Consider the following 15772-nt stretch of genomic DNA (forward strand, 5'->3'; position numbering starts at 1 on the left):
CACCTTTGCCTCTAGCATAGGAAGCCACCTTATACAGAGGCAGACCGCTGGACCACCTAGCTCAGTACTGTCTATACTGTCAGCAGCTCTCCAGGGTCTCAGGCCCTTGGACATTTCCAGCCCTATCTGGAGATGCCAAGGATCAAACCAGGGACCTTCTGCATGCCAGGCAGATGCTATACCACTGAGCTGCGGCCCTCTTTTAATAGCAGCTGGTGGAAAAGGAGAGATAATTTTGTGACTACAATAAATCTGCTCTTTAAGGTATTGGGAGCTGGAACAGAAAGCAGTGGGGTTGACAGAAATTTAGGGACATGGGTGGTGCTGTGGCCTAAACCACTCAGCCTCTTGGGTTTGTTGATCAGAAGGTCAGCAGTTCAAATCCACTCAATGGAGTGAGCTCCCATTGCTCTGTCCCAACTTCTGCCAACCTAGCAGTTCGAAAGCACACCAGCACGAGTAGATAAATAGGTACCACTGTGTCGGGAAGGTAAATGGCATTTCCGTGCGCTATGGTTTCCGTCACAGTGTTCCGTTGGTTGCGCCAGAAGCGGTTTAGTCATGCTGGCCACATGACCCAGAAAACTCTGTGGACAAACGCCAGCTCCCTCGGTCTGAAAGCGAGATGAGCGCCGCACCCCATAGTTGCCTTTGACTGGACTTAACTGTCCAGGGGTCCTTTACCTTTACCTATTGATGCAATGCTTTTTGGACCCTACTAGTCCTTCTTGAAGAAAAGGAATTAATTCTTCAAGGAACTTCTGAGAATCAAACATTAAGATCTGCTGCCTCTTTTCATTGGATGCGTCTACAGTACACCATTGATTTTTGTTCCTACTACCAATTCTGCTTTGGAGTTCCCATTTGTGTTGCATTTCTTCTTGGGTGTCACCAAATGTGTGTGTGTGTGTGTGTGTGTGTGTGTGCGCGTGCGCGTGATTGCTGTAACAGACTAACACACCTACCCCATAAATTGAATGTTCAGGGTCTCTTGTGCACAGTGAGACTTGCATAGAAAAGGCCAAAGACTTGGGCCACATGGACACCATATATATTTTAAAGCACTTAGCAATCCCCCCTTAAAAAATCCTGGGGCCTGTACTTTACCTCTCACAGAGCTACCATACATATCTCAACACAAATTGCAGTTCCTGGGATTCTTTAGGGGAAGCCATGTGCTTTAAATCATGCTGTTGGTAGGGCCTTGTGCTCTGTCCTACAATGGACTATCCTTGATCATCATGCATTTAAGGCAGTTCCCGTCTGTCAGAATCCTGGGACCTGTAGTTTGTTAAGGGTGCTAGGCATTATAGCTTTGAGGGATAAACTTCAGTTCCCAAGGCTCTTCGTTGGAGGAGAAAGTGTTTTAAATGTATAGTGTGTACGCAGCTTTAATGGGCCTAGTAAATTAGTTTTTGTTTTGTTTTGTTGCTGAATTGGGTGGATGGGCTCTTTCCATCACTGGGGGTGTTCAAGCATAGGCCAGCCAAGCCGTCTGTTGGTGATGTTCTAGCTCTGGATTTATTCCATTGGGGCACAGGTTGGACTAGGTGACCTAAAAGGCCCCCCTTCAAGTCTGTGATTTAATCAACTTCATGGAAGAAGTTGGGAGAAAGGTTTATTGCTTAGCCTCCTTCAGATCATCCTGTGGTTGGGGTCTCCTCTAGCTATCAGGCTCCCATTTCTCCCCTTTCCCGGTGGTCTGAAGCTTGACCAGTGCTCCATGGCTGATGGCACAGCTATTCTTAATGGCAGCAGCAGTCTGGTTTCATATTTCCTATGTTGAATCCCTAGGGATCCCCTTTGCTTGGCTTTAGAACTTTCTTTGGCTTCCATGGTCCAGTTCAGCAGATTGCTTTCTGTCTGCATGGAGGATTATGTGGAATTAAAGAGCTTTAACCAGCAGTTGTCCCCAGATAAACATCTTCTCCAAATTCAGCAGCCTCAGGTGGGAAGTTATGTAACCCACCTGGGCTTGGTTGGGTAACTGAGTTTGTTTTATTGGTGGGAGGGATACCTTTTTTGGTGGGGCGACAGTTGGTAATCTCTGGTATGGTTTGTGGGGTGAATCTTCCTTGGCAAAACTGCTTTCTTACATTGCAGGTGAAATAAAGCGTAGTCAATGGTTAAGAGGCTAAGCTATAGACTTGGCAAGTCTTCAGTTTGAATCTCACCTCATATTGTGAGCTTGGGTCACACCCAAACCATACATTTGAATACATATCACTTTAACGAAGTTGGAAAATCCTAGGAACTGTGGTTTGTTAAGGGTGCTGGGAATTGTAGGTCTAGTAAGGCAGCACCCTTAACACACCACAGCCAATGACTGTTAAAATGGTATAATAGTGCTCTAACTGTATGGTGTGAGCGTGGCCATTGTTACCAGTTCTGCTCCTGGATTGGGGTGGGGAGTGTGCTTCTAGGGAGGACAAGACAGCCAGAGTCACCACTGAAAATCAGTGAGAATTCTTCTATGCAGCAAGAAGCAACATAGACAGAACTACCATATTTTTCCATGTATAAGGTGCCCCCATGTATAAGACGACCCCTATTTTGGGGGTCTAAATTGAAAGAAAATGAGGGGAGCTTTTTTAGGGGGAATTGCACGTGTGTCATCACCCCAGCAGGACCGTCGCTGGGGTTTGGCAAAGTGGGCAGCCACTCCCCCCCCCCCCCGCCACTGAGGGCGGGAAGCTCCCTAGAGTGTGGGCCACTTCCCCTCCATGCTGCTGCAGGAAACACTCCTTAGAGCGCGCGCCTAACACAGCGGCATGGGGGGGGGGGAGTTGCATGCCTGCCAACCATCTGGCTGCTCCCCCCCCCATGCCACTATCCATGTATAGGACTACCCCAGTTTTTTTACATGATTTTTGAGTCAAAAAACCTCGTCTAATACACAGAAAAATACAGTATATATTTGAATTGTAACTTCAAGAATTGATACCCGAGTTGCCTTTCCACTTCCAGATTTGGTTAAGGTGTTTTTCATGTAAATTAGAAGTGCAGATGTATGTTTGGGATTTTTGGAGTAGAAAATGATGCAACTGATAAATATATTTGTTTCCTTAATGAGTTGCTGTTGGAATCAAGGCTTTATAAGTGTTGAAATAAAATGGGGTAAGAGCTTTGCAATAAGTCTCTGGTTAAAACCCAGGATGTGAGAAGCCACTGCCCACTTTGTTCTTGCCTGGCGCCTGGGGAGGAAGTGTTGATAAAAGGGGCTTCCGGCAGCTGCCTTGGCTACCTATGGCACACCTACCCAGATTACTTTCTGCTGAGTCATCCTTAAGATGTTGAACTACGTTTAACTCTTTCTTCTCAGCAGCAAGGAAAGGATTTGCTTAGTGCACTGAAAAGAGTATCATACACCCACCATGGGAGTGGGTGGCGCTGTGGTCTAAACCACTCCGCCTCTTGGGCTTACTGATCAGAAGGTTGGCAATTCGAATCCGCGTGACAGGGTGAGCTCCTGTTGCTCTGTCCCAGCTTCTGCCAAACTAGCAGTTCGAAAGCATACCAGTGTGAGTAGAGAAATAGGTACCGCTGTGGCAGGAAGGTAGACGGTGTTTCCGTGCGCTCGTCATGGTGTTCCGCTGCGCCAGAAGTGGTTTAGTCATGCTGGCCACATGACCCGGAAGCTGTCTGTGGACAAACACTGGCTCCCTCGGCCTGAAAGCAAGATGAGTGCCGCACCCCATAGTCACTTTTGACTGGACTTAACCGTAACTTTACCTTTACCTTTCCATAACACACCACTGTTGTACAATATCACTTTGGGTTAAAACTTGTTCTTCACATTTGTGTATTTTGTTACATGGTCCTGGTCTCTTGGGAATAGCTGCATTGTTAAAAGTACCGCATGATACTCATTCCACATTTGTAAGAAATCAATATTTTAGCGTGGCAGCACACACACTTTGGAACTCCTTGCTTATTGACATCAGGCAAGACACCTTTCCTGTACTCCTTTTGGTGCCTGCTGAAAACGTTTTTGTTTAGGCATGCCTATCCAGGCATGTAGAATGTCGGCATGTGTTTTAATCCAGTTTTTAGCTTATTGTCAAACCTAGTTATTTTTTGAACATTTTTAATAATTGTTTTTAACTATTCATTTACTTATAATGTTACTGCTTTATTCGTTTTGTAAACTGCTTTGAAGAAAGATGCTAAGGCTTGTAGTAGGCTTGGAGCCTGTTAAGATCATCAAGTGGTGTTTAGATCATTGCTGTTTTTGTTCAGCAAGGGATGGTTGCTGCTGGACATGTTACTAATGGGAAGTTTGGCTTTTTTGCTTTGCAGAATGGACAAGCTGCTCCAGAAGGAAAAAAGGGAGCTCTGCCGAAGGTAAAACCACACACATGAATCTTTTGTGCTTTTATTACACAATGCTTGTTTGGATGTTTCACTATGGCATCGCTTCCAGACTCTACCTCTATGTGACTTTTGTGTCTGGTGTGGTTTTTTCCACAACTGAGAGTGAAATTAGTGATAGATTAGTCTGTGGCTTTAATTAATCTACTGCTTCTCCCCCTGCCTCCCCAAAAGGTGTGTTGACAGAGATGGTATTTGCCTTTTCAAATTGCAAATATTTTTTACTTCCTGATTCACTCTTTCTTTTTTAACCAACTAAGGATCTCCACCATTCCCACTGAACTGCCTTGCCATTGTCAAGGAGAAGTTTTGAACTACTTGTGTGTGACTTCAAATGCACTCTGCCTGCAACAGAAGCACAACTTTGGGGAAAGGTTCAGGATTGGTTGCAGAAAGCTAGTAACAACTGCAGTCATGAGTGATGATGAGAAATCAGGAAAGATTTTTCAGTTTTGATGTGGGCGGGTGGTCAAGATTCACAGCAAGGTTCAAAAATCCACTCACAAATTTATTCAGTATTCAGGGGGCTGTGTTGGGGGGGGGGGAAGCAATCCTTCATTTATTTAACAAAATTTATATACCACTTGATTGTAACAAAATCTTCAAGCTGTTTACGAGGGAGATTAAAATCAATCAAAATCGTTAAAAGCAAATAACTAAAACATGTTTAAAAACAATTGGAATCAGCAGTAAATGAAAAAGAGATTAAAACACATAAACATCCCCGTATGTTACATATCAATAATAAACTCATTCTCTGAGTACTAGTCCTTTATATTGGCTGCCACAGTTCTGATTCTCCTTCGGAAGCCAGTGGTTCTGTTGCTGTTTATTGTCAGTTTTTTTGTGCTTGATAGTCTGGATAAAATGAATGCAAACTCAGTTTGTGTATCCTTGGCTTATTTGGCTTCCATGATTTAGATGTTCAGATTACTGACAGCCTGGATAGCTCAGTTGGTTAGAGCATGATGATGATAATGGCAAGGTTGCAAGTTTGATCCCTGTTTGGGACAGCTGCATATTTCTGCATTGCAGGGATTTGGAATGGATGATCATTGGGGCCCTTCCAATTCTATGATTTCTTGAATCAGAAGGGGGTTTCAGAAGGGGAGATGAGACTGGAAGAAATTGTGGCTAGCAATTTGGATTTACTGAGAATGTGGGTCCCGACACTGTCTGTACGCATTAATAACAGCTGCCTGACTTCTGTGTAAAAGTACAGTGGTACCTCTAGTTACGAACTTAATTTGTTCCGGAGGTCCGTACTTAACCTGAAACTGTTCTTAACCTGAAGCGCCACTTTAGCTAATGGGGCCTCCTGCTTCTGCTGCTGCTGCCGCGCCGCCGGAGCACAATTTCTGTTTCATCCTGAAGCAAAGTTCTTAACCTGAAGCACTATTTCTGGGTTAGTGGAGTCTGTAACCTGAAGCGTATGTAACCTGAAGTGTATGTAACCTGAGGTACCACTGTATTTGCCACCCCCACTCGTTTAAAATATTGTTTGGTTGACTAGGGATTATTTTCTTTAAGGATGAGATTCCTATCTCTTTTGAGTCACAGAAACTCCGTTTTCTAACTTTATTCCTGAAATCGTAGATGAGTGGGTGTCACAAGATTCCACCTGACTTGGACAGAGGGCACTTTTGTCCTACAGCGCCAGCCTCAGAGAGGATTTGTATAGCATGGTAGCCAATGTGATAACCTCCAGAACGCCCAACAGCTCCAGCCAGCATGACCAATGATTAGAGATGAGGGAAGTTCTACTCCAACAACACTGAAGGTTGTAGGCTGGTCTCCCCCACTTGAAAAAGGTGCAAATTTACAAATTTCACCATCACTCAACCTAGGTATCTTCAACTTTTTCAAACCCAGCACCCACTTTTAACCCAAACATGCATTTGGGGACCCATTTCTCAGTCTTTTACCATATATTTGCATGGTGGTAATGTTCCTTTTGTGACCTACCTTGGATCAAGCTGCAACCTAGTAGTGGGTCCAGACTCAACAGCTGAAGACCAGTGACTGAACTGACCTCTTTTACAAAGTTGTAAGTGACTTGAAAATAGAGGAAGCATAAGCAGCCCCTTTTGCTATATCTGAGAGAAGGGTGTTTTAATTTCTTTCCCCTAAGACTAGGACACAGGTGGTGTATCTTTTTTTGCCACTTGAGGCAAAATGGGAAGTGCAGCCTTGCTCTGCTACCATCAGCACTTCTGGTGAGACATGGCGCCAGCACTGGCACCAGTTTTGGGAGAGATCACGGTGATTTTCAGCGAGCTCTCGCAAGAAATCAGCGTAATCTTGCCTGAAACCAGCACTGATGCCAGCACTGCTTCTCCACCAGCAGCAGAGGCAGTGCCATAGGTGGGTTGCCCACAAGGGCACTGCCTACTTCAAAAATCTTTGAACTACACCTGAAAGTAATTCCTATAACAGCCTGGTGAAATGAATGTGAATTAAGTTCATTTTGGGATAGAACTTTGAACAAATTCTAGTTCAATCTCTTGCATGTGTTGTTGTTGTTTTTTTGTTTCCCCCCCCTCTTTGGGTCTTTAACCTTAAAGGTCATTATTGTTGGGGAATGTAAATTAAACAATTCACATTCCACAGTGTTTGTGTTTTGACGTTTTCTTAATCTTCTGTATATTTTATCCTTTCAGCACAGCAGTTTGTAATGTTCTGAATGCTGAACATTATTATTTTTTTGCTGAGGTTCATTTGGATGAACTAGAATTGATCTGTGAACTGAACATGAACCCAAACTAGTTTGTTTTGTAAAGAGACGAATGGGAATGGGAACCAGTTCCTATTGGGACATGTCAGGCTAAAACTAGTTCTTTTGAAAAATGAACTTTCAAAGTTCTGGTAGGATGTTTGCCTGCTTTCTGGCCTGAATTTAATTTTTTCTTTTAAATTCTGCACAAATGTCTCTATCTGGTTAGTAGTTTTTCCAGGCAGCGTTCTTTAGCTTGGCACCCTTTCATTCTTTTTTAGAAATAGGAGCTTCTGACTTTGATTTTTTTTCATGAAAAACAAGGAAGATGGTGGACAATCCTCAAAACAGTCTTCATGCACTTCTTCCCTCTTAGCATTTTGGTGATGCTAACTGTGAAACTAGCTATAGACTGTTCTTTCCCCGAGCTTTTCTGAAGTTGTGTGTCCCCACAGTGCTTGGGCTTCAAGTCCTCTGTACATTTCTGAACTTGCAGAGTTAAAGAAAAAAGTTATAGTCTTTTAATATCTGAGATAGCTGACTTGAACTTTAAAATTGAATAAGTCTTCATCATATTTTGGAGACTTCTCAGTGGGGAAAACAACTGCCTAATAAAATTATTTTTTATTTAATTGAAACCCAAATAACACCCCCTTTCCTGCTAATTTTAAGGAGATCAATATACTGGCATGTTGTCTTCCTGCACAAGGTCCAGTGAAATGAGTCAGAACAAAGTTTTCCTGTAGCTTAAGCTCCAATTCACTTCATATGCTGCAAAACTTCTCACTTTGCATTGAGTCCAGTGAGTCAGAGCTGTTTGCTTTCAAAGTTTGTTGCCCTTAATGTTGCCCTAAACCCCCAGGATCTACCACCAAAGGTAGCCATATTTCCCTGCCATGTTGCAGGACTGCCTCTAAAGATGCTTAGCTTACTGGCTTATTAATTTTATGATTTCCATTTAGAGACTATCTGAAGGCCTTGAAACAGTTTGCAACATACGTAGGAACGCTGCAAAGGAAGGTCTTGTAAGATGCTCACCCCATTTCTGAAGCATAGATGAGCTCATTCTTCACACCCACTAGACCATCTAACATTCCTCCATCTCATCTGGGAGACGCCCAGTTTTATACCAGAGCAGGCTCTCAGTCTGGAGAATGTAAAACCACTTACCGTATTTTCCGCCCCATAGGACGCACCTACTTGTTTGGGGGGGGGGAAATAAAGGGGGGGGAATAATTCCCCCCCCGGCACAGGGCTGGCGTGGGGGAAGCCCGAGCTTCCCCAGCCCCCAGAACAGCCTGCTATCCGCTAGCCTAGGGAGCTGCGCCGGTCTCCCCAGGCTTGTGGAGAGCTGCGCGAAGCCCAGGCGCGCTCTTCAGCGCGCCCAAGGCTTCGGAATGCAGGCAGCTCTGCGCAACCTTTGGGAGCCCCGCGCGGCTTGGCGCCGGGCTCCCGAGGGTTGCGCAGAGCTGCGCAGAGCTCGGGAGGGCAGGTGCGCACCAACCCCTCTCGCTCTCCAGGCTTCAGCGAAAGCCTGTATTCGCCCCAAAGGACGCACACACATTTCCCCTTCATTTTTGGAGGGGAAAAAGTGTGTCCTATAGGGCGAAAAATACGGTACATCCACTCACTCACACACTTGTAACCTCCAAAATTCGACACAACCTTAACTCCTGATAAAAACCAGTCTGCCCTGGTAGCAGACACGAACATCAACATCGCACCTAAAGTGGCCCTGAAGGCATAGCAAAAGACCAGAAGCATACCTTTTGGGAATATTGAATAGTGATATTTCTAGAGAAAATACTAAATTCTTTCTGTATGCAACATCTGCGGCGAGAATCCTGGTGGCTAAGTAATGGCAGGGTAACCAAGTACCGACCAAAGAGGAATGGTTATGTAAATTATGTGAATATTTGGAACTGGCCAAATTGACGGATGTATTAAGATTAAAGCCAATGAATACAGTCAAGAAGGAAGGGAAGTGCTTGAATGATTATTTAGAAAGACAAGGTTCTAATGTAAAAATTTGGCTGTCTAGAATGACCTCGTGAATGGAAAAGAGGAAACATATATATATACACATATCTATATATTAAGATGATAATACTGAAATACAGATAAAAAATGAAATGTGAAAGGAAGTGTTGTGAGAGTGATGGAAGTCTATTACTATTATTATTTTGTAAAATAGTGTTTATTGTATTGAAATATTATACTTTATTCTTTTATTGTCTACTTACTTTTCTTTGCATTTTTTCTTTCATTTTTCTTTTTCTTTATATTATTCTTTATGTATGGCTGGTTATTGGTGTATTTACTTTGCAATAAAAAATCTTTAATATTAAAAAAAAGGTTGTTGTAGGGTCCAGGAACCATATTACAGTGGTGGAGCAAAGTTTTTGCATCCAGGAGGTCATGGGATCAATCCCCAACATCTCCCATTAAAAGCAGCATAACATGGGAAAGACCTTTGCTTTCAACCCTGGAGAGCTGCTGGCAGTCAGAGTACTGCTAGCTTGCCTGCATCCTCTGACCTGGTACAACTGGCAGCTTTTAGTGTGGCTGGTCAGGTCAGGGAGGTCCCATTTTCATGCTAGACCTACCTTCCAGTGGGAAAGGGTGCCTGTCTCTCTTTAATTGCAGACATAGCGTAAATTCTGGTGACAAAAGGGCAAGAAGTTCCCAGCAATCCAATCATTTGCTAGTATCAGATGCTCTAATCTTAAAAAACCTTTTTTGTTTTTAAGCAGCTGAATTGGGCGGAAGGCTTTCCTTGAAAACAGCTGGCTAGATCTTGCCAGTGCAATGTTATCCGTGATGCGGGGGAGCAGGATGGGTAGAGCTATAGGCTTGTAATCTAGCTAAATTGGTTTCCTAGCTAGTGCTTATGAACTGGTAAATCTGCTAGCTTGCCTGCATCCCATGACTCCTCTAGAGTCTGTGCAGTCGATTAGCAAAATATTAAGGGCTTGCTACTGAGACCTCTGTTGCTTTCTGTTACTCCAGCTTTTCCTCTTTCCCTTTTTTGTTTTTTGAAAAAAGGTCTAGCCCACCTTATTCCTTAGGCTCAGGGTAAGTAACAAACTTCTTTAAAATACCAGCCTAAAGATCTGATCTCAGGCAAGCCTGTTCCCCAGTTTATGTTAAGTCTTGCATTGCTGCTTCAAACTGCCCTTGGGGAAACATTCCTAGAACAAAGGGAGTGCCAGGCTGCATTGCATTGCCCCACAGAACTAAGAAAAAGTCAGTAGCACGCAGCCCTGTTGGGACTCCTTGTCCCAGGTTGAAGGGCCTCCATTTGCAGTTGCAATTGTTTCAGTCCCGTATGGATGAGGAAGCCACTGAGCACTGGTGTTTGAACAGTGCTGGAGTTCTTTGATAAGCATTTTTAGCTCTCCACAGCTCTCCACAGTACTGCCTAGATTGCTAGACATCAGTGTTGCCTAGATCAGGGATGGAAAATCTGTGTGCCTCCTTGAGATTGCTGGATCCTATCATCCCTGACCTAAATTAGCAAGGCAAGGTGGGGTTGAGGGGTGTTGAAGTCAAGGAACAATTAGCAGGCCCCACATTTCTCATTCCTGGCCTAGACAGCATGGCCCTGTCTGCAAGCCCCAACTAGCAAAGCAAGGGGATCTGGGCCACTCCACATCTTTCAGCCTAATCTACCTTGCAGGGTTGCTGTGAGTATAAAATAGGGGCGAGCCATATATGCTGTCCTGGGCTCCTTGAAGGAAGTGTAGAATAAAAACATATATGCAATACTGTGTTTTCAAATGTCCAATCTTCAAGCAACCATTTCTTTATGGACTTGTCTGCTGAAGATCTTGCCATGGAATGCTTGCATCTTCCACAAGATTCTTGGGAGAGCACACAGTCTACATATAAATAAAATGGTGGTTGTTAGGGTTCTGTGTGAGTGACCCCTGAAGCAGGGGTTCTTGGCCTAGCAGTGCTGTTTGGAAGTTCGCTGTCCTGTTTAGATAAGAAGCCACTTCTCCAAGGTAGAGGGCTTTCCAAGCTGTGCCATCTGAGCTTCTTGTTAACCAGAGGTACCAGGGGTTGGACCCTGGATCTTTCTGCATGTAGAACTCACGTCTTCTGATTGAGCTATCCTCAGCCCCCAGGGTCACACAATCTACCCAACAGGCTAAATACAGCACACCCATGATAGCTTCAGAACACACCCTTGGAAACATTGTGGTTGAGAAGGGCACATGGGTGATCCTTTTGGGTCACTGTCACCTACCTCTGTGCCATATTACAGGGTGAGTATGGCAGGAGGAAAATGAAACTGCAAAGAATGCAGATTTGCTGTGTGTGTGTGTGTGTGTGTGTTGCACAGCCACTGTTTCTTTATGTTGCTGTGCTCTCAGACACATGCATCTGTTCCTCCCAGAACTCTTGACTGTCCCGTGCCAAGAATGGGCCCCAGCTAATGGCAAACTCTTTGGTGCCATTAAACAAATATATCAATCCTTCTCTCCCCCTCTCTCTCAGAGCCGTAGGCTTCAATTAATAATTGAATAAGGATCAGCTTTCAGAGCCCTGCATTCCTCATAACCAGCTAGCTTTTTCTGGCACTGTGGAAATAGCTTAGTTGCACAGCCAGGGGTGGGCTGGGGGATGGATGTCTTGAAAGCACTCCAAACTTCTCTTGCTGTTTGTAACAATGCATTGAGCTGCCACAGGTTCTTGGTGTCCTGAAAATCCCATAACAGTCTCCTAAAAATTCAGGAGCAGTCTAGTGGTGTATTGCTTCAATTGATAATTTGTTGTCTAATGATCTTTTGGAGAGAGAAGTTTTTATTTTAATTTTTTTATAGGTGGGTGATACAAGGAAGGGAGAAATATTTTCAGTTTACAAGCAAATGATGACCTTTTTGCAAATAATGCCAGTCAATCTTCTTATTTATTTGTCTACTCGATTTCTCAGATTTAAAAATCCTGTCTTTCCTCCAGGGACCTTAAAGCAGCATACATAGTCTCCCCCCCCCCCACCTGCCTGCTGGTATCCTTAAAGCAACTTTGTAAGGTAGGTGTGAGGCTGAGAGAATGATTGGCCAAGGTCACCCAGTGAACTACATGGTTGGGTGTGCATTTGAATTTGGGCCTCCTGGGTCCTAGTTTGACACTCTGAATCAGAGGTTCAAAGAGCACGGTGGGGCTGTTTGCAAAAGAACTTTCAAACAGTCCCATGCTGCACTTTGTACAGTCTTCGCAGCATAGCATCATCCGCCATCACCTATTCCCCTTGCATAGCCACAATTCCCATAATGGTGTAACAATCCTTCCTTCCAAGAAACTCGGAATTGTAGCTTTGTGTGGGGAATAGGGGTGTCCTGACAACTCTCAACTGCCCTTATATAAGTTCCAGAATTCTTAGGGGGAAGCCACGGCTGCTTGAAGAGGTTTAATGCTGCTTTAAATGTATTGTGCAGATGGGGGCCTAGGTTGGACATGAAGCCCACAGGGTGATGTTGGGCCAGTCACCATCTCACAGATTAACCTGCCTCACAGGGCTGTTGTGAGGATAAAAGGTGGGACACCAACACTGTTTGCCAGTTGGTGCTCGTTAGAGGAAAGGTAGAACCTAACTGTAATAATGTGTCATACCATTGTCAATTCTTAATTGATTACGTATTTCATAAATTGTATTATGTATTATATACCAGAATAATTGGATCAATCAGAGGGGAAAGCCTCCTACTGGTGGATTAAAAGAGCACTTCAACCTCCAATTCCTGCTGTTGGATCAAAGGTCTACTCCAAAAGAAAATAAAACCCCCACAACTATCTTGTAATTAGTTACCAATTAAGAATATGAGGTTAGTGAGTCTGTCCATATCTCCTATGGCAGAAATAAATGACTTGGGTTTCAGTCAGTGATGCATTTAAATTGAGGAGAATTTGCAATATGCACATATAAATATTGCAGAGATTTCAGACTTCTTTATATGAAAAGATGAAGCTTAAGACAGGCAATAAGAAATCACGTTGGTTTGAGTTCTTGCAGTTAAGATCTCAGTGATACAAGATAGCATTTTCAATACTATGGTCTAATTTGGACTTGAGAGAGGTTATGTGTGAAAACACTTTGGCCCCAACCCAGCAGAAATTGCTCCTGCTTTGAGCCCCAGTGAAATCAGTAACCATTCTGCAGATGATGTGCAGCATGGAATGAATGCACTCATGTTGAGAGGAGGGAGCAGGATTGCAGTCGTAGTCTCCACCTCCTACTTACACACATGGACTTATAAATGTGTACACCTCAGGATTCCCGGTTGTGCAAAGAGAACCACAGGCATGTTCAGTTGTATGCAAACCTTCAAATGAACATGTGTAGGTCAGGGGTGCAATTTAGCATGGCAGTTCTGCTTCTTTTGCCAGCCCCCAGCCTCACCCTGCACACCCCCACCCCCACCCCCACCCCGTTGCATGTTGTCTGGCCTAACAGGACAAACTGATAATCACAATTTCATGTGTGTCCTGTTGATTTTAATTCAACTTATGCATCACTTAAGTCTTGCTATTTGGGGCACAAGGACCCTGATGCACAAGTTTTTTATTTTTTTTACATTGTCTTCAGAGTTGGAAGGTACCATGGAGGAGAGGGCTATTGGTAGCTGTTAAGTTGTGAAGCCATGGTTCCGATGCCGATGTGGAGGCGATGGATGGAACACAGTGCTCTAGCCAGAACAGTCAGCTCTGAATTGGTTCTGCTCTTTGATTTTGCTCAGTGTTTCAGCTCAAAGATTCAGCTCCGCTCAGAGGGTGGCCGCATCTGGCTGTGCTCTGTTGTCCATCGATCCCACCTTCATCGCCAGTGTTAAGTTGTGGGTGAACATATCAGACGACACAGTGATTCTTCAAACAGCTCTTGTTTATTCACAGGCCAGAACAGAACTGAACTGAAGGGTTCAGCCAGCCTGCTTATATAGAGCTCCACTAGAACGCAACAGTAATCATTTTCTGTAACTATCCAATCACTGAACGTCACTTTCAATCCCTTATTTGCATATGTGGACCTGAGTGAAAACTATCTACAGTATCCCCCTGCTGGCCCAGGGTGAGAACTTCAGTACATAACACTAGCCATTATGGCTTTGCTCCACTACTGCAGTAATGCTTCTGAATACCAGTTATGGAAACTGCAGGAGGGGTGAGTGCTCATCCACCAGGTCCTGCTCATAGGCTTCTCACAGTCATCTGGTTGGCCACTGTGAGAACAGGATGCTGGACTAGATGGGCTATTGGCCTGATTCCAGCGGGCTCTTCTTACATTCTTTATAGTGGCTACTGCTTTGCAAGTGAGTCCTATAGCTCTGTCCTTCTATATACTCGTCTTAAATAAAAGCAACTAATACTGCAAAACCTGTTCTGGTTTTGGCTGATGGTGCATCTAATGAAGAACCTGTTCTCCCACAGTTTCTAACTCTGGTCTCTTTTTGGCTGTTGCTACTACATAAACTTTCCCTGAGCATAGTTGCTTTGGAGGCAAGCTGTATCTCCTGCCTGAAGTTGGCTTGTTCCTTCCCAAATGTTTTTGACAGTTATTACATCACGCTTGTGTGTTAACCAAGGGATGAGATGTAATATATTCTTGCAGAATTACAGGGTAATATTAGAACATGCTGTTTCCTGTTGTGTTTTCTTGAGCCGTTTCAAGTTCAGCAACAGCCTCAAGCATGAGAGGGAAATGTACCCGGCCTTAATGATTTTTGTTTTCAGTAATCCTGTTTTTAGTTATAGAGTGACTGTTGTTTTAAAAGCTTTAGGAAGGTTAAGCATGCTTACACCACGTAACCGTGAGGAGTTCCACAGATGGTATCTGTGCTATGTGAAAAATTATGGCCATGGCTTGGCATAGTTGGACACGCTTAAGCTTGCAAGTATCGGTGAAGTCTAAAATATGATGAATGTAGCAGTGGATTGCAGCCCGCTTATTGTGTGTTGAACATAATGCAGGTTAGTATAAGAATTGGCTGCTTTTGGCGAACCCTCACTACCATCTTTCTGGCTCCATCCTCAGTGAGGAAGCATTCCTAGACATGTTTGCTAGAGAGTAAGCCCCACCGAACACCCTAAGACTTGCTTCCAAGTAGACATGTATAGGTTTGTGCTGTGATGATTATTTTTATGAAATAGACAACAATAAACTGCTAATTCTGTCTCCTGGGTTCAGTCACCAGTAGAAGGTGATAGTGATGATAGATTTTGACAGAAGCAAATGTGGTTGCTCTGAGAAGTCTTCTGTCTTCGAAAATCTGCCTTAGTTGGTGCTGTGTATACAGGGCGGTGGCTGAACAAAAATATCGACCTTTGCATCTATTTGCTTTCTTGCACTGCTTTTTTTTTTTAAGTGCAGCTGCAGCATGGATTATGTGTTGAAGGTTCTTTACATCTGCAAGGAAGGATATTCTTGCTTGGAATGGTGTCCCCTTCCTTCTTGGAAAGGTGACTCCTTCCTTCACCATTCAGTGTTGAGTGTCTCCTTTTCCCCTTGTGTTGTGCCTCTCTTCTAATCTCCCTCACTTGCTGGGTTGTGGTGGGCAATGAAGCTTTCCTAGTTTGGCATTGTAGAGCTGAAATAACATTAGTGCTAGAAGTCAGGAAGACTCTCCTTTAGATTATTGCCCTAACCAAAACTCATTAGGTGGCTTTAGGCAAACTTTTGTGTCTTAA

The 15772-nt window shown here is 43.9% G+C and overlaps 1 protein-coding gene across 1 annotated transcript in view; it reads left to right on the forward strand.

Moving 5' to 3' along the window:
- Nucleotides 1–15772, forward strand: part of RPS6KA1 (ribosomal protein S6 kinase A1) — a 97917-nt gene that overhangs the window by 27459 nt on the left and 54686 nt on the right. The window contains 1 exon segment of the mRNA XM_083511915.1: nucleotides 4300–4344. Coding sequence (XP_083368041.1) covers nucleotides 4300–4344 — 45 coding nt within the window.

This window comes from Podarcis liolepis (genome assembly GCF_965112155.1).
Source record: "Podarcis liolepis genome assembly, chromosome: 7".
Lineage (NCBI taxonomy): Eukaryota > Metazoa > Chordata > Lepidosauria > Squamata > Lacertidae > Podarcis > Podarcis liolepis.